Source organism: Cynocephalus volans, chromosome 2, assembly GCF_027409185.1.
Source record: "Cynocephalus volans isolate mCynVol1 chromosome 2, mCynVol1.pri, whole genome shotgun sequence".
Taxonomy (NCBI): Eukaryota; Metazoa; Chordata; class Mammalia; order Dermoptera; family Cynocephalidae; genus Cynocephalus; species Cynocephalus volans.
This window is the reverse complement of record NC_084461.1, coordinates 212,863,172-212,881,632: the sequence shown is the minus strand read 5'-3', so window position 1 is coordinate 212,881,632 and position 18,461 is coordinate 212,863,172. Positions and strand designations below refer to the sequence as shown.

Genomic DNA, 18,461 nt, shown 5'->3' with positions numbered 1-18,461 from the left:
GAAGAGCTCTGCGGTGACTTGAAGAGAGTTTTAAGGGAGGCGGACCTCTGGGAAGAACTGAGCGGTGAGGAAAGCGAGCTGGGGCGGTTAGGTTTCGTTTTCTGTCTTAACAAGGGGCCTCTCGGGTCGCTATCAGGACCGCGTTCCCTAACTGGCACCGCTGGGGCCGGGCGAGCGCAGGACTCCCCGCCGGGAGGGGGCTCATCCCTCCCCCCCTCCCTCCTTCCCCGGCCAGGCCCCACCTCCCCGCCCTGAGCCCTGGCCCCGCCTCCCGGCCCCGCCCAATGGCGTCCTGGCCCCGCCTCCCGCTAGACCCCGCCCCGGCGCGCTGGCCCCACCTCCTTCCCGGCCCCGCCCCACCACTGGCCGACAGCTAGCAGGAAGCTCGCGGTGGGCTCCGTGTACGCCGCATTTGGAAAGGTGTGGAGGGGGCAGGGGGGCGCAAGTCGCGGTCGGGCCGCGTCTCCGGCCCTCTCGGCCGCTCGCAGTCCGGCCCTACCCCGCCGTCCTTGGCCGCGCAGGCCCGCGGCCACCCCCGCCCCGAGCGCCGGCTCGGGGCTCCGCTGCTCTGGCCTGGGAGGCGGGGCCGCGGCGCGGCGTCATGCATATGCATGAGCGGCGCGGCCGCGGCTCCATTGTGCCCTCGGAGCGGGCGGCGGCGCGATGGTGCGGGCGGCGGCGGCCCCGGGGTTGCGGACGGCGCGGAGGGCGGGCTGAGCGCATGGAGCGGCGCCGGCCTGGGGCCGCCGCGGCGAGAGGCCGGGCCGGGCCGGGCGGAGGTGAGCGGGGACCCGGGGGTGGCGCTTGACAAAGCCACCCGCGGGCAGGTGCGGGGCGGCGGGGGCGGGCAGGTGCGGCAGGTGCGGGCCGGCAGGTGTGGCAGGTTCCCCGGGGCGCCGACGGCCCTCTGCGGCGCCTACGGAGGGGTTTGTGGCCGGGCTGGGGCCCCGGGGCTCTACCGCCCACCTGCCGGCACCTGCCATGCGTGCGTCGTGGTCTCAGGCAGACACGGCCCAGTGGGCGTCGGGGTCGTTCTACCCCTCCCTAAGCCTTTGTTGGGGGCTGGCCGATGAATGTTAGCGGCCCTCGGGGTCCTCCTGAGCGGGGAAGGCTGGCCGGGCCTTCTCCCCAACCTGGCTCTTCCTGGCTCTGGGACCAGGCGGTCTCACCTTCACGGAGCGCCCCTCTGCTCTCACTGCCCACCAGCAGGTTGATGTGAGAGCCCGCGGAGGCTGTCACCGCCCAAGGGCTGCTCCTGGGCCGGAGGATGCTGCTCTGTCAGCCCTAAGCGGTGGTTTTGATGAGGACACCCCTTTCCTAACTGGACATTCTGAAACTAAGACATGAGGATGTCCTGCTCCTTAGGGGTACTTTGGCCTCCCCGGTGCCATATTCTTTCCAGTGCCCTGTTTCCCCTGGGTGCCTTGTTTACCCCTCCACCTGCCCTGTCCCCCCAGGTGCCTTTGCTCTCCCTAGTGTCCTGTCCCTACCCACCCAGGGTGCCCTGCTCTCTCCTCCTGCCCTGGCCCGCTTGCCCTGCTACCCCTGTGGTCTGCCCTCTTCCCCCCCCCGTCCCCCCTCCCTGGGGTGCCCTCTTTCCAGTAACAGAACATCCAAGGTGATGTCTTTAGGTCATTTGTGTTGTCACAGAAGATTTCAGAGGGACACACACACAGAACGTATGACTTGGTCTAAGACCGTGGTGCATACCAATAGGGTGGACACAGATGCACCACCAGGTCCCGGCAAGCTAGAACCAGAGGGTATCCCTTGACACTTGGGAGCAACAGAAGAAGTGAGGGAATCTTAACTTCAGCCAGTGGTAGTGACCTCAGGGCCCTTGTCACAGCCAAGGTGTGGTTACAGGCTGGAAGTATAAATGAGAAGCAGCAGCAGGTGAGACTGCTGCAGGTGTAGACTTCTGAAGGACAGGCTCATTGTGTTTGGGGAGCATCCTCATTATTGGGATTGATCTCCAAGAGTTGATGACACAAAGGCGGTCACATGTCCTTAGTTTTAAGGCGGTCACCAGATACTCATTTTGCACTTTGTAAACTGAGGCTGGGTTATATATAGTTGTCTCTTCAGCCATTCACTGAAATGACCCATGCCCGGGTCATTGGTAAATGCGTACTTCTGGACATTTTGAACTACGGCCTCCTGATTTAGCCCCACACTTAGGTTGGTCAGTGTTGTGGCCTCACAGGTAGAGGAGACAGGACTTCCAGCCACCTGTATACATGAGCACCCCACCTTTGGTACCAAGGACCCCACTCCTGTCCTACTCCAGAGCCTTCATTTCCCTGAGACCCTTTGACCCAGCGTCCCTTGGGTTGGTCCTGACCCTGGAGCCTTGGAGGCAGCAAGTGCTGCTCTGTGGCCTGCTGGGAAGTGTCGCCTGCTGCAGGACTGCCTTACTGCAGTTGGGCCACTTGCTAGGTCCTGCTTCTAGGTGATCAGGCAGGTGGAGAGGTGGGATGGAGTGAGGCTCAGGAGGGTCGGCTCAGGAGACCCGGGAGTGTAGCTGCTCTGGGACACCTGGGGAAGAGGGGTCGGGGTAGTAAGTTTTCTGTAGCTGCTTCTGGAGGAAGATGTGACCCAACTCCCAGAAAGCCATGTGGCCTTCTACACTGAGCTCGTGCCAGAGCAACTGTCAAGGGGTCCTGGCTTCCAGCTGGAGTTAATACATAGGGAGAGCCTTGGGTGGGAAGCCCCCAGGCAGGCAGGACCTTGCACAATCAGCTAATTCCCAGCCCTGCCTCAGAACCAGGAGGTGGGAGGAGGGTCTGTACTCACAGAACAACTCCCTGTGGTCAGGAGCAGAAGGTCACAGGATGCCAGACCTGCAGAGTGGGGGGTCTTCCCAGAGAGATTTGTCCTCAGAAAAGAGACCAGAGAGGAGAGTTCAGGAGCTTGGCAGGAAATCCCCTGTGCAGTGAGGAGTAGGCCCAGGAGGAACTGGAAATGTTTGTGTTCTCTGTCCACAGTGTAGGAGCATCAGAGGTGGAATTCCCCAGGCCCATGTGACAGAGGAGGCTGCTTTGGGCCCCTCCCTGTCCTGTCTCTCTTCTGCTTGCTGTCTGCATTTCCTAGACTCCAGGCTCTCAGACAGTGGTTCCTGGACCAGCAGCAGCACCACCTGTAAACTTGTTAGAAGTGCAGGGCTTCGGCTCCAGCCCATCCTGCTGATGTGGGGTGGGGCTGGGCCGCCGGTGTGACCAGCCGCCATCACCAGTGCTTCAGTAACTGTGATGCCCTGGAGTTGGGGAGCTGCTGCCCTAGGTGACCTGAAATGGGACAGTTCTGCATGGAGCACCATCCTTCAAGTCCTTTGAGCCCCGGGCAGGGGCTCGCCTACTTATCTGCCTGCTTCCCTTTCTGTGGTTCTTGGGACAGCAAAGGGGCCACGCCAACCAACCCTCTCTGGGCTGAGGAAGGATTGTCACAGCAGCTCTGCAGAAGGGAGGGCTGGTGGCAGTTTTGTAATTAAACTTTTTGTTTTGAGATAATTGTAGATACGTATGCAGTTGTAATAAATAACAGAGAAGTCCCTTGTATCCTTTACCCAGTTTCTCCCAAGGGTAACATCTTACAAAACCGCAGTAGGGCAGCACACCAGGAGGCTGCACTGATACACTTCAGGGGCCTGTTGCTGCCTTGTGCTCACACCCACCTCCCTGCTGCCAGATCTGTAGCAGTGGAGGAGACATCAGTGCCTTTCTCCCCTCCCCTCAGGCTTAACCCCGGCAACCACCAGTCTGTTCTCATTTCCCCAATTTAGGTGTGTTGAGAATGCCAAATGAAGGAATCACACAGTATGTAGCTTCTTGGGTTGCTTTTTCCACTCAGTATAATTCTCTGGAGATTCATCCAGGTTGTTGGGTCTATCGGTACTTGGTTCCTTTTTATGGATGTACCACTTTTGGTTTAACTCTTCATCCATTGAAGGACATCTGAGCTGTTTCCATTCTTTGGTTATTACAAATAAAGCAGCTATAAACATTTGTGTACAGGTTTTTATGCGAACACAAGTTTTCATTTCTCTGAGATAAATGCCCAGGAGTGCAGTTGCTGGTCGTAGTACAGTAGCTATGTGCTTAGTGTTGTAAGAAATGGTCACACTGTTTCCCAGAGTGGCTTTACCTTTTGCATCCCCACCAGCAACGTGTGAGAGATCCAGTTTCTCTTTGCCAGCATTTAGTGATGTTATTTTCGCCATTCTGATAGGTGCATAGTGGTATCTCATTGTGGGTTTAATTTGCATTTCCCTACCGACTAGTGTGCTGGGCCTCTCTTCACGTGCTTATTTGCCATCTGTACATCCTCTTTGGTGAAGTGTCTCTTCACGTTTTTTGCCTATTTTGTGATTGGATTTTTTCCTGAGTTTTGAAAATTATATATATGTCCTAGGTACTGGCCCTTTGTTGAATATGTGGTTTGCAAATATTTCTCCTGTCTGTAGCTTGTTTTTTCATCCGTTAGCATGGTCTCTCACAGAGGAAGAATTTTTAATTTTGACGAAGTTCAGTTTATCTATTTTTTTTTTTTTCTATTGTGGATCGTGTTTTTGGTGTCCAGTCTAAGAATGCTGCGTGACCTGGCCTAGATCCCAAAGACTTTCTCCTATGTATTTTCCTAAACATTTTATAGTTTTGCGTTTTACTTTTAAATCCGTGAGCCATTTTGAGTTGATTTCTGTATCAGGTGCAAAGTTTAGGTGGCTCTTTTTGGTTTTTGCCTACAGATGTCTGATTGTCCCAGCGCATTGTTGGAAAGGCTTTCCTTCCTGCACTGAACTGCCTCTGCGCTTTGTCAGATATCACTTAGGTGTATTTGTGAGGGTCTGTTTCAGGTTCTCTAGTCTCTTCTGTTGACCCATGGTTCTGTCACTCAGTAGCACCCGGTTTTGATTGCCGTATCTCCATTCTTGGTCCTGGAATCCGTGCGCTGCTGCTCCAGGGTCCACCCAACAGGTCTGAGGAGGAGTTTTTGGCTGTTGCCAGGTCCCCTCCCCCAGTGTCACCATCCCAGAGGCAGGCTGTGCGGGGATGCCAGCCTTCCTGGAAAGGTCCAGGTGTCCTGAGCCTTCTGGAGCTGCTGGCCCTTGCCTTGTCTGGCCTCTGTGTCCTGGGCAAGTCTCGGTGTGGGGGTGAGGAGCCTTGGGGCCAGAAATCCTGTCTGGCTCCCCTGAAGGCGTTTCCTGGACCTCCTCCCTTTCCCTTTCCCCTAATTGGTCCGTTCCCCTCCCAGTCCCAGTGCTGGGGTGGGTGAGGACCAGTGGAAGTCCACACACACACAGGCCTCCAGGGCAGGGCCAGTTGCGGTCCCTGCTCTACGTCTCACCTGCCCTGGGGCCCTGGGCTCGGGACTGGCCCTCCGCCAGCCTCCAGGTCTGTATTTGTGGAGGGAATGAGGATGGTCCTACCTCCATTGGTGCTGAGCTACGCATGAGGCCCCTGGCCAACACACAGGAATGCCAGCTGGGGTTAGGTGGGTGCTCGGGCCACCCTTTCTCTCCTGGGCCTGGTGAGTGCTGGAGTGGCAGGATGGAAGCCATCAGAGGTCAGCATGCCTCGGGTGGCATATCTGTGTGTCTGGCAGCCTTGCAGCCCTTAAACGGCAGTGATGTCCAGGACAGAACATGCCCTGGCCTCCCCTGGGGACCCCCCAAGAACCAGCCACACGGCCTCTCACTCACCCAGTGCTGCAGCCAGTGTGCCCCTGTGGTCAGAGTGGGTAGAGGTGGACCTGGAAGGTGGCCCTGGGGATGTCAGGACACAAGGCAGTACCAGAGAGAGCCCTGGGGACAGTCCAGGAGTAGGGTCCTGGGGGATGTCTGGGCCCACAGCCTGTGGTGTTGGAACAGGTGGCACTTGGAAGCAGCCTGGAGGTGTGGTCACTTCTGGTCACTTATGTGGTTCATTTACTAAGTGGGGAGAGCAAACCTGGCACAGTGAGAGAAGTCCCCTGGTGTCAGCAGGCTGTCCCAACGGGCGGCCACACTTCATCCTCTCCCGATCTGCTGCCACTATTGCCCTGTCCCGAGTACCAAGTCCATTGTCCACTCAGCCCCATCTTGCGGAGATGGTTCAGTGTCCCCCCCCCCCACCCAGCTTGTAAACACCAGCTGCGTCGTGGTCTCTGCTGTACCCACCAACCCTCCTCCTATTGGGAACTTGCTATGGGTGTCACAGATGGGCCTTGGGGTCAGGGGTCGGGGGTTGGTTCTCCTAGCCCCTGTGCACATCAGTTCCAGGTAGCCCCTCTTGGTGCAGTCTGGGCCAGTTCTGAGGTCCCCCTCGTCTGGAAAGGAGAGGGCCCTCTTGGTGAGTGGATGCTGCCAGCCAGGGGCTGGGCTGCGGCCCTCACTCTGCTCCAGCAGGTATCCCGTGTGCCCCTGCCCCAGGCCAGGTTGAAGGGTGGCTGCCCACCTTACCCCTGCACTCCCCTTTTGACCTTCTCAGCCCCTGGCCTCCAGATCCCCTCCCCAGCTATGTGGGCTGTCCAGGGTGGGCAAGACCCTGCACCGGTGGTATCCCCCTGACTGGCCATCTCTCCCACCTCAGGGCCTTCTGAGGGGTTCCTGGCAACCGAGTCCTCTGTAGCCCCCAGTCTTAGATTCTCCCTGACTTTGCATCTCCAGGCCTTGGTGGGGAGGGGGAGTATAGAAAGTGTTTGGAGTGAGAAAGCCTGTTACCAGGGTTCATCCAGGGGCCTGGGTGGCAGGGTCTGGGTGAGAAAGGGTTTGTGCTGGCTTCCCTGCTGGCTTTGCAAGGGCAAGGGTTTGCCAGGGTGGGTGGGGTGGACAGAGGGCAGCACCCTACACTGCCCTGGGCTCCCTCCAGCCTCCACCCTGCTGAAAGGGGCTGCCCACTGCACCTCAGCTAACATCCCTTCCTGCCTGTCCGGCAGCCAGAGCAGCTGAGTCCCAGATAAGCACCGTCAGACCCGGCCTGTAGGCTGCTCCGTTGCCAATGAACTCCATGAACCCCATGAAACCTGCCCTGCCCCCCGCACCACACGGGTGAGCGTGGGCTCCTCTCTCTGCCCCTCTCAGGCCCGGGGTGGGGAGGCGTTGCTGGAAGGTCCTGGGCTCTCGGGCACTGGGGGCCTCCTGACCCAGGCCTCACCAGCCTCTCCCCTGTAGTGATGGTTCATTCGCTTACGAGTCTGTGCCTTGGCAACAAAGCGCCACTCAGCCAGCCGGATCGCTGTCGGTGGTCACTACTGTGTGGGGAGTCAGCAACGCGACCCAGAGCCAGGTAAGCACCCACCTGGGCCCCACTCCTGAGCAGCCAGAGCCTCGAAACACTTGGTGGTGCTTAGCACCTTCTTAGAGCTCTGGGTGGCCGAGAGGGAAGGCTGGGGCATGAGTCCAGGGCAGCCGAGAGGTGAGGCCAGGGCTTCCTGAGTCTCCCAAGTTCTCGGGCACTGGTTCTCCTTCCACACCTGCCATGGGACTTTCTTCTAGCTTCATCTGGCCTCCACAGACCACCCTGACCTGACCTGGGAGCAGCTGCTTCCCTGCTCCCTATGGAGCTCTCTCAGCCCCTCCCCCTTCTATTCCACCACCTGCCAGGCCTCTTGGTTTCTAGCACTTTAGAGCTGCTGCTTGAAGCAGATTGTTTGGCTGGTTCCCTTTGGTGATTCCTGCATTCTCATAGGTTTTGGGGAATCCCATGGGCCCTGCGGGGAGCCCCCCTGGTGGCTCCATGATGCCCGGCGTGGCAGGCAGCAGCTCTGCCCTGACCTCCCCTCAGTGTCTCGGACAGCAGGCGTTTGCTGAAGGTGGCGCCAGCAAAGGCTATGTGCAGCAAGGCGTGTATGGCCGTGGGGGCTACCCCGGGGGCCCCAGCTTCACCACCGGGTAAGGAGGACCCTTCACCTAGCAGGTGTGCTAGGAGCCAGGAAGCTGGTGGGCACCTCGGAACTGGGACACTGATCAGCTGGACGTTGCCTCTGCTTCCCCGCTGGCTCAGACAGCTGCAGTGGAGGGTCTAGAAAGAACGGGCTCCCCTGTAGGTGCTGCATGAGCAGGTCTGGCCCCCATGAGCCCACAGAGAGAGTGTGGCACTCCTGTGTCTCTTGCAGGTATGCAGGCGGCCCGGGGAGCCTGGGCCTCCCTTCACACACCGCACGACCCTCCACTGACTTCACACAAGCAGCAGCTGCTGCTGCTGTTGCTGCTGCGGCTGCCACAGCCACGGCCACAGCCACAGCCACCGTGGCTGCCCTCCAGGAGAAGCAGAGCCAGGAGCTGAGCCAGTATGGAGCGGTGAGTCCCCCTAATCCTCCTGCAAGGTGACCAGCATGTACGGAACTGGGAGGGAGACTCTGGGACAGGTACGGAGTGTGCTGGGGTCTTGTGAGGCCAGTGAAAGAGAGAGGAGTGGGAAGAAGGGAGGGTTTGAGGGGACAGGGCCCTGGGCAGCCTGTGAGGGGGTATGGTGCCCACAGCAGCAGGGGGGCAGTGCACCCATCTTTTGGAGCTCTTTGTGGGTGGGGCCTGGACGATTCCTCTTTTTTCTCTTCCCAGATGGGGGCCGGACAGTCTTTTAATAGCCAGTTTCTACAGCATGGAGGTCCTCGGGGGCCCAGCATCCCCACTGGCATGAACCCCACTAGCATGGGAGGGGTGATGGGCCCTGCTGGCCTCTCTCCTATGGCCATGAACCCCACCCGGGCAGCAAGCATGGCACCCTTGTACGCAGGGCAGCGCCTACCCCAGCAGGGGTACCCTGGACCTCCACAGGCCCAGCCGCTGCCCCGTCAGGGGGTCAAGAGAGCCTACTCAGAGGTGAGTGTCCAGGCCACCCAGCTGGGCCTTGGGTGCTGACTCCCTCATCCAAGTGTCCTTCAGAGCTGTGGTAAGAGTGGGCTTCTGCAAATGAGAGAGAACTGCCTGTGCTCATTGACACTGCAGCAGGGTCCCCACGGGGACCAGGGAGGCCCTGTCCCTCCAGCACATGGGATGCTGCTTTCTTGTTGGGAACCGACTCCCCTGAAGTCTTTTCTTTCTCCCCCCGGGCATGTTGCCTCTTCTTCAGGTGTATCCAGGGCAGCAGTACCTGCAAGGAGGCCAGTACGTGCCCAGCACTGCCCAGTATGCACCCGGGCAGCCCCCTGCCACCTCCCCATCCTACCCCGGGCACAGGCTGCCCCTGCAGCAGGGCATGGGCCAGTCCCTGTCCGCACCTGGCCCTGTGGGACTGCACTACAAGGTAGGGCCAGCTCTCCTGGGCCCTGTGCTGGGCTCCATGCCATGTGCAACAGGATACATAGGGGACCCTGAGGCAGTCCTGCCCTCAGGGAGTGACAAGCTGAGTGAGGGGCAGGCCCAGAGCCTCACCAGGGGTCCTAACCAGTGCCAGAGCAGCTTCCAGAGTGGGGAGTCCAGTTCCAATAGGACCCTCTGCGAGATTCGTAAATCTTGGAAATTTGGTGTTGGGAGCTACCAGCAGGCACCTAAACCATTTGAATGACCCTTATGGAAAAGTGTCCCTATTCCCTCTGAGTGCTGCAGAGGAGCCCAGTGAAGAGGACACAGGCCCTCGCTGCCTGTGGTGCACACCGTCGGGGTGGGGGGTGGCCTGGGCGGCCGGCGGTGTAGCTGGAAAATGAGTAGGAGTGGGGAGTTGGGGAGGAGGGGTGAGTGCGCCTGTGTCTTTTCAGCCCCTCCGACATGTGGGGTCACCTCTTTTTCTGTAGCGGTTATTTTTTCGTTATGAAGTCAGTAATGTTCCTTGTAGATTATTTGAAAAATACAAGACAGTATAAAGAAGAACAGAGAGGCCAGTGCCCATGGGTGTGGTGGGCTTCTAGGATCAGTCTGGGCCCAGCACTGGAGCAGGCTGGAGCTCCGGGCACACGCGGTTTTCTCTCCCGCAGCCCACAGAGCAGCTCACCAGGCAGGGTGCCAGCTTCAGCGGGGGTGGCATCGGCTGCAGCCCGCCCAGCCTGAGTGGGGTAGGGGGTCTGCAGGGAGGCTCATGGGGTGGGTATATGGAGAGGGAGCACGCAGGCCAGAGGAAGCGTGTGTGCCCTGCCAGGCACCCCTGGGGCGGCCTCCTACCTACCTGTGTTGCCATGGTTCCCAGCAGGTGCTCTGTGAACAGACTCCACCCCCCCGCCATCCTGCCTTGACTGTTTGTGCTCATCCCCTACAGCCTGCCCGCTCCATCCCTGGCTACCCCAGCTCCCCACTGCCGGGGAACCCCACGCCACCCATGACCCCCAGCAGCAGTGTCCCCTACATGTCCCCAAGCCAGGAGGTCAAGTCTCCCTTCCTGCCTGACCTCAAGCCCAGCCTCAGCTCCTTGCACCCGTCGCCCTCTGGTGAGTCTGTCTACACTTGGGACAACAGTGGTGACGAGGCCAGGGTGGGTGTGCGGGAGTCCCAGGACTCCAGAGTTCTGCAGGGAGCTAGGTGGCAGGGGGCCGCTGCTGGGTTCCTGAGAAAAGCCAAGGGTTCCACCTTAAATCATTCAGCGCCCAGCCTTCACCTGTGTTTTCTGTTTGTGGCCTGCTTCATGAATCCGTTGGAGACCATGGATCTTCTCTCTGGAAAAATACCCATGGACACAAACTTTTGTATATAATTTCAGGGGATTTATGACCCCCCTGAAGTCCATTCCTGGTTAAGAACCCCTGCTTCCAGGGAGCCCACTGCAGCGGGAGTTGGGATCCTAAAACCTTAATTGAGCAATAGGGCGATGGCAGGTGGCCCCCTCACCCTTCGACCTCTCAGACTCTCTAAAATCACTGGAAAGGCCTTCTGTCTGGGGGTGTGTTCCCTTGTTGGGGGACATAGTTTAGGAGACACTAGGCCAGGACACTGAGGCAAGATGGAACGTCATGACAATTGGCTCAGGGTCTCTGGAGAGATGCTCCCAAGGGCCCAGCAGCGCCAGCAGGTGGGGCTTCCCTTGCCACAGTCCCTGGGTCAGGGTGGTGGGGAGCAGCCACCCTCCTCGAGGGGCTACAAGACACTCTGGCTGGGGCAGCCCAGCTCACGGCCAGCATGACCTCTGCCCCCAGGAAGCGGCCCTTGTGATGAGCTACGGCTGACTTTCCCCGTGCGCGACGGGGTGGTCCTGGAGCCCTTCCGCCTGCAGCACAACCTGGCTGTGAGCAACCACGTCTTCCAGCTGCGAGACTCGGTCTATAAGACCCTGATGCTGAGGTGAGCCCCGCTCAGCCCCCGCCCGGCCCCTGGTCCCTCCTCCCACACTCTCAGTGCCCACTTTCCGGGTGTCCGCCTGTCTCCCCAACTCAGGCCTGACCTGGAGCTGCAGTTCAAGTGCTACCACCACGAGGACCGGCAGATGAACACCAACTGGCCGGCCTCGGTGCAGGTCAGCGTCAACGCCACACCCCTCACCATCGAGCGTGGCGACAACAAGACCTCGCACAAGCCCCTCTACCTGAAGCATGTATGCCAGCCGGGCCGCAACACCATCCAGATCACCGTCACTGCCTGCTGCTGTGTGAGTGTCCCCAGTGGGAGTGTGGGCGGGGTGGGGCCCAGGTGGGGCAGGGCCAGGTTGCAGCATCATCCAGATCACCACCTCTGTCACCTGCTGCCTGGGTGTTCCCTATAGGGCTGTGGGCAGGGGTGTGGGGATGTGGGATGGCCAGGGTGTGGGGGCTTTATCTTTGCAGAAAAAGGGCGCTGCTTCACCTTATAGTTTCCATTTTAATCTGTGCTCCTCGCCCTTTAAGAAAAGGGATCCAGTTAAATACACCCTAGCTGTTTTCCAGTTAGATTAAATTTACTAGATTTGATGCTCACATTAATTATGTAAGAGAAACCAAGCTGTGCAGAAAGCTCATGGATTTCCGAGTCTCCAGCTGATCAGGCATTCTCGGGTCCTAGCAGGTGTTGGGATCACAGGCAGGCCTTGGGCTGGAAGAGAAAGGATCTGCTTAGGAGTATCGCCAGTCAGCCTGGTTGTGAGGGGTCTGGAGACGGGGCAGCTTTCATGCCACGTTCTGTGGGACTTAGGAGGTTTTAACTCAGACCCGCTATGAGCAGGAGGACTTCAGTAGATGGCCTTTGACAGGGAGGTGAGGACTAGGTCGTGGGTGAACAGCAGGTGCAATGCACAGCAGAGCTGTCCAGGCACGAGCTGGCAGGTGCACTGGGTGATCTGAGCTTGTGTGTCAGCGTCCAGTGGAGGATGGAGCCCAGCTGCCGAGGAGTGTGGCTGCCCTGGCTGCGTCCCTGACGGTGCCCTCCTGTTGTGTTGCAGTCTCACCTCTTCGTGCTGCAGCTGGTGCACCGCCCGTCCGTGCGCTCTGTGCTGCAGGGCCTCCTGAAGAAGCGCCTCCTGCCCGCTGAGCACTGCATCACCAAGAGTGAGTGGCTGTCCTGCCCCTCAGCCCTGGGCAGCCAGGCCATGCCTCTGCCAAACACTGCTGCTCTATGTGGGCACATCCCCATGTCACACAAGGCCATCCCCTCTAGGGCAGGTAGCTCTGTGCTGGGGGCAGTGGTTAGCTCCAGGTGGCCCTTTGGAGCTGTTGACTGAGCAGTGACCCTGGTTGAAGTCCCCATTCATAGCCTCCCCAGTCTTGGGGACCCTTTACTCAAGTCCTTTCCCCTGTCATTGTCAGTAAAGCGGAACTTCAGCAGCGGCACCATCCCTGGGACCCCTGGGCCCAATGGAGAAGACGGGGTGGAGCAGACAGCTATCAAGGTGTCCCTGAAGTGCCCCATCACCTTCCGGAGGATCCAGCTCCCTGCCCGCGGTCACGACTGTCGCCACATACAAGTAGGGGTCACGGCAGAGCTTTGCCGGAATATGCTGCCGTTAAACTGGTCTGAGCTGCTGTGTCAGCCTCGTCCTTTGGGGCAGACATGGACTCTGAGCACCTGGCCATCAGGCTGGTAGCACAGGCCCCCCACAAGGGGGTAGGTTGGCCTGGCTCCCCTCCTTTCTGCCCTGAGACTGGGCTTTTGTTTCTTCTAAATATAATCACTATTTTACTCATATTTTTACTAGCTACTGCATTCATTGTGTTCCAGTTTTAAAAACCATGAGGATGCAGGGCACAGTCCTCTTCCTGCTCACCCCAGGAGGAGCCACCATCAGTTTGTCTTTGCAGAAGTGCTCTGTGTGTAGACGAGGACACGCTCACGCCTCAGCCTCTGTGGCCACGGTGGCCGCTGCTGTCCCTGAATTTTCTCTTTGAACATGCCCTGGAGGTGGTTCCCCATCAGCGCAGCTGCCCAATTCTGCTTTGGCCAAAGGGCATTCCAGTCCCGGCAAGGGCTGCTTGGGCTGTTCCCAATCTTGATCCGTTAAAATGATGCTACAGCAAAAACCTGTTGTCTTCCACATGCGCATACATGGTGGCCAGCTCGCCCCTGCCCACCGTGAAAAATGGTCTCTTTCCCCATCTCTCTGCAGTGCTTCGACCTAGAGTCGTACCTACAGCTCAACTGTGAGCGAGGGACTTGGAGGTGCCCTGTGTGCAAGTGAGTTTTGGAGACTTGGCATATGGCAGGGAAGGGGCTGTACATCTCTTCAGAGGCTTTCACGGGTGAAACTTCCAGCAGTGTCACCAGGTACACAGCCTGCTGGAAGGGGTTGCAGCACAGTCCAGGATGGCGCAGTTCAGGGCAGAGACCTCGTACAGGGTGGCCTCACTCAGTTACCTCTTGCAGGGTCACCTTGTACAATCACCTCACGCAGGGTTATCTCACGGGTAGGGTCACCTCACGCACAGGGTCACCTCGTACAGTGCCTTACATAGGGTTACCTCATGCAGGGTCGCCTTGCTCAGGGTTATCTTATGCTGTTGACAAGGCTGAGAAATGACGGGGCTTGTGCCCAGGAGGAGGTTGGGCAAGGCTGCTGAGCCCTGTCCCCTTTGTTTTCTACAGCAAGACAGCATTGCTGGAAGGCCTGGAGGTGGACCAGTACATGCTGGGCATCCTGATTTACATTCAGAAGTAAGTGTTCTCTTCCTGCAGCCCCAGATCTGTGGCCACCAGAGGGCAGCCCTGGGACAGGCGTGGGGGTGCCCCTTGCTGAGGGCAGCCTTCCCAGCCTCTTTCCACCATGGAGAGGGCTTGATTCCAGGCCAGATGTGGCATGGCGTGTGTGTCCTACCTGCATATTGGTCTTGTGCCAGCATCCCGCTGAGCACACAGAAGGTGCTGGGGGGCAGCAAGTGTTTGAGTGGAGAGTCCACCTGGAAACCTTCCCGGGGCCGGGAGGGACAGCAAGTTCCAGGCAGGAGGTGACCAGCCCCACGTGCCCCTGCCCAGTTCTGACTATGAGGAGATCACCATCGACCCCACGTGCAGCTGGAAACCAGTGCCCGTGAAGCCTGACGTGCACATCAAGGAGGAGCCAGACGGGCCGGTGCTGAAGCGCTGTCGCACCGTGAGCCCTGCCCACGTGCTCATGCCCAGCGTGATGGAGATGATCGCCGCCCTGGGCCCTGGCGCTGCCCCCTTTGCCCCCTTGCAGCCCCCCTCAGCCCCTGCCCCCAGCGACTACCCCGGCCAGGGTGAGTACAGCAGACCCAGCCTCAGACCTCAGGTGACCCTGGGCAAAACGCTTGTCCTCTCCAGAGCAGTCTCCTCGCCTGTGTGTGTCAGTATGCCAGCCACAAACTAGTTAATAAACGTATTTAGCTAAACTGTGCCTGTCCTCCTGCATGTCCAATCTCAGGGACGTGGTGGTGAAGGCACAGTCCCGGCCATGGGCCTAGGAAACAGGCTATGGGGCCTCCACCCTTCCTTCCCCTGGTCTGGAGTAAGGGGCTCTTGGCCAGAGCACCTCTGTGGACTGGCCCTGTCTGGGGCACCCACCTGGGACGCACCCTGCATGTGCGGTGCCTCCACTCCTAGGATGTCCCGAGGCCAGTGCCCCTTCGCAGTGATGAGAAGAAATGCACTTCTCTAAAAAGTGACTTCTGTAAAGCCTGCTGCTATTTAGCGAGTCCCACCCATGCCACAGCTAGCCTCCATCCTGGCACCTCTGCCAGAGTGATCTTTCCTGCCCTCACCCAAAACCCGACTCTCCTCTCACAGGTTCCAGCTTCCTAGGGCCCGGTACCTTCCCCGAATCTTTCCCACCCACCACGCCCAACACCCCAACGCTTGCTGAGTTCACCCCGGGGCCACCACCTATCTCCTACCAGTCTGACATTCCCAGCAGCCTCCTGACTCCAGAGAAGCCAGCTCCCTGCCTCCCAGGCCAGGTCAGTGCCGGGGGGCCGAGGGTCCTGTCTCCCTAGTGGAGCGCCTGCCCCTGGGCTGTTTTAACTAATTCTTCTCTCCATCCTCAGATGGCACCAGCAGGTCACCTGGACCCTGCCCATAATCCCGGGGCACCAGGGCTGCACACCCCCAACCTTGGGGCTCCTCCAGGTCCCCAGCTGCACCACCCGAACCCTCCCCCAGCATCCCGGCAGCCCCTGGGCCAAGCAGGCTTGGGGCCTGTCAGCGAACTGACCTTCAATCCTGCTGTGGGCGTGATGGGGCCCCCCAGCATGTCTGGGGCAGGGGAGGCTCCAGAACCAGCTCTGGACGTGAGTACCAGGCCCCACCCTGGCCAGCACTGGGAGCCAGGGCTTGAGGTGGCTTTTCCCTCATCCCCAGAGCCCACACGCTTCATGGAAGGGAGGATGGTAACCCCTCAGGGAGAGCTGGTCAGACAAGGTCAACTAAATGCAGCTCTTTTGTTCGCGTGCCGGGCACCTGGAGTAGCTGTGGGGCACAAGGTTCCACGTGTGTGAGTGTGGGCTGGCGCCGGGCTGGGCCCGCGGTGGGTGTGTGCGGAATCCTCGGAGGAGATGGGGCTGGAAGCTGACAACCCAGTTCCTGGAGTCTGATTGACCCGTCCATGTGTTCAGTACTTCTGTGTCTTGGCTCACAGGTGGTGTGCGAGTCCAAACTAAGTGCATGAGAGACAGAATTGATTGCTCCTGGACCAGAATAGAAACTCATTGAAGTTCAACACGAAAAAAATTAGAGCAGCTCAAAGCAGAAAACCCTAGGGGCTTGGAATTCTACCACCTGCATTCACCCTGGGGAATCACACTGGGGATCCCCTTGTGGGCCTGTGCACCCCAGTGTGCTCGTGAGCAGCTGGGCCACCTTGGGCAAGCGCCCCGTTTCCTGGTGGTGAACAGTGTATCGTGAGCTATTCCTGATCTCAGAGTACCTTCTGCAGGGAGATCCCAGGCGGTCAGGTGCCCAGCCTGTGGTGGGGAGGGGCTGCTCAGCATGCCCACTGAGCCTGGGGACAGCTGGGATGCAGTGGCAGGATGGCCACTTGGACATGGCAGGTCTGAGACCAAAATTGCTAATGGCCTCTGCTTTATCCTCAGCTGCTCCCAGAACTGACCAACCCTGATGAGCTGTTGTCCTACCTGGGCCCACCCGACCTTCCCACAAACAGCAATGATGACCTGCTCTCTCTCTTTGAGAACAACTGATCCTGTGTTAACCCCCAGCCTGGTGGGGACACACTCAAGATGTCACCAAGGCCCTGCCCTCCACACCTAGCCCCAAAGGACACCCGGTGCTCCTCTCCAACCTCCCCCCACGCACACACCTGGAGCCAGGGCCTTCTGCACCGGCCCCACCCCTGAACTGGAAGCAGCTGGTGCTTGGTCAGAGGGTCCCCCAGGCCAGCGGCCCAGCCCCCTCCTCCTCTAAGCCCACTGCTGCAGAACAGTTTATGCTGAGGTGCCCTGCCGCCCCTGCCCAGCTGCGTCCACACACTTCACGTCCCTGGTCTCCAAGCCCTGCACCGTGTCCTTCCGCCCCTGCCTGCTCCCACCTGGCCTGCATCATGTCCAGTGTTGACCCTTCCATTTCTACACCTTCTCGACCTCGGAGAGCCAGGCGTGCGGTGGGGCCAGCTGCATCCCCTGGGCCTCCGGCTCAGACAGCCCCCACACCCAGCAGCCCCAGTTCTTGAAACCACGCTGAACCCCAGCCTTCAGAGAGCCTAGAACTGTCTCCCAGCCCTGCTGGGTGTGGTGTTGGGGGGGAGGGGGCTGTAAAGCACAACAGTGTACATAGTGTACAAGCATTGGCAGCTGGCAGAGGGGAGAAGCTATTTAAGTCAGCACGTTCCTCTGAGTACAGCCCAGGCCTTCCCTGTGCGCGCCACTCCTTCCCGGGAGCAGATGGCTCAGGGAGACCCTGAGGGGTGCAGCGAGACAGGGAGCTTCGGCCTGGCTGGGTGGGCTGGGCTCTCAGACTCAGCTCTGTGTAAAACTTCTCTAGTGGGCTGCTATCCCAGGTTCCCCTTTTCTGTGAAAGTAAAGAATTAGTACAGCTGTGTTTTTTAAAACCACCTCTCCCATCCCCTTCCTGTGGGCCCACACCCAGGTCGGGAGGAGGAAGACACTGCATCTGCAGGCTCACAGCACGAGCTTGCAGCAGCAGGGCTCCCCCTGCCTCCTGTCTGTGCTGATCTCTATTAAAGGACTCCCTCTTGGTGGGCCTGGCCTAGTCCTTCCTTTGTGCTCTGAGGAGCCTGCGGTCTCCCCCGGAAGCTGGAGACCTGAGTGGAATTTGGCCTCTGCACCTGCAAAGCCTGTGCTGGCTGCGGGGGTCAGGCCAAACTGTGGGTGGCTCTTAGGGCCCCACGTCGTGTTCTGGATGCTCCAAGCCAAGACTCAACTGTTCCTGCCCCATGGTAAATTTCCTTTTCCCTGGAATTTTCCAAGTTGGCTTCAGCTGGAGATCTATTTTGTGAAGTGTCTCAGGCTTGCCCAGAGAGACATTTGCCACCATGTCACCTTCCCTGGGTGTGCCCTGGGGCTGGGAGCCAGCTGCCAGTGGTCAGGCAGCCCCCGCTCTGCCAGGGACCTCACTGGTTCTGGGCTCTGTTCCCTGGAGGCCTCTGCTTGCTGCCCCCAGGGGGATGCAGAGGTGTGTCCTTGCTGCCATCTGCCTGTCCAGCTTGGTGGGGTCCAGGTTGCCCTCTCTTCCTGTCCTGGGCCTCAAGGCCCTGTCCCTAAAGGCCTTCCCATCCAGTGGGTGAGAACTGCTGGGGAAAAATAGAAATGTGGGGGTGGTAGGGAGTGGCCAGATCCCAGGCCGGCTGCCAAGGCCTGCCCCACACTGTGCTGGGGGAGGGCATCTGTCCGGGAGCCCAGAGGCCCGAGGGGTGGGGAGGGGGGAGGTGCCAGTGTGCACAGGGCCCCAGCGGCTCTGAGTGCCATGGACGTGTAAGACCACACAGGTGTGCCTTTTGGGATTCTTTTTTTTTTTTTTTTTTTTAAAAGATGACCAGTAAGGGGATCTTAACCCTTGACTTGGTGTTGTCAGCACCACGCTCACCCAGTGAGCAACTGGCCATCCCTATATGGGATCCGAACCCGTGGCCTTGGTGTTATCAGCACCGCACTCTCCCGAGTGAGCCACGGGCCGGCCCCTTGGGATTCTTACATAGCCTATTTTCAGCTTTTCTGCCCTCTGGCCAAGG

At 59.2% G+C, this 18,461-nt stretch overlaps 1 protein-coding gene across 7 annotated transcripts; it reads left to right on the top strand.

The window, feature by feature from the left end:
• The first annotated feature begins 345 nt into the window (after positions 1–345).
• ZMIZ2 (zinc finger MIZ-type containing 2) lies at positions 346–17,471 on the top strand. 7 transcript variants are annotated; one of them, XR_010022631.1, is made up of 19 exons: positions 676–779; positions 6,913–7,024; positions 7,148–7,262; positions 7,665–7,867; positions 8,092–8,275; positions 8,537–8,797; positions 9,048–9,221; positions 10,167–10,335; positions 11,038–11,182; positions 11,276–11,486; positions 12,252–12,357; positions 12,616–12,773; positions 13,413–13,480; positions 13,889–13,957; positions 14,276–14,520; positions 15,047–15,216; positions 15,304–15,546; positions 15,894–16,209; positions 16,348–16,429. XR_010022631.1 is itself a non-coding variant. In XM_063086327.1 (19 exons), exons 3-19 carry the CDS (start codon positions 6,975–6,977, stop codon positions 16,453–16,455), a joined length of 2,679 nt encoding a protein of 892 aa, XP_062942397.1. In that variant the 5' UTR covers positions 677–779; positions 6,251–6,326; positions 6,913–6,974; the 3' UTR covers positions 16,456–17,471. The 7 variants fall into 7 exon arrangements, 6 of the variants coding, with proteins under 6 accessions (XP_062942396.1, XP_062942399.1, XP_062942395.1 ...); XM_063086327.1 differs by lacking the exon at positions 15,894–16,209 and adding an exon at positions 6,251–6,326 and having other exon boundaries at positions 677–779; positions 16,348–17,471; XM_063086326.1 differs by lacking the exons at positions 676–779; positions 15,894–16,209 and adding an exon at positions 346–420 and having other exon boundaries at positions 16,348–17,471.
• Positions 17,472–18,461: the final 990 nt, after the last annotated feature.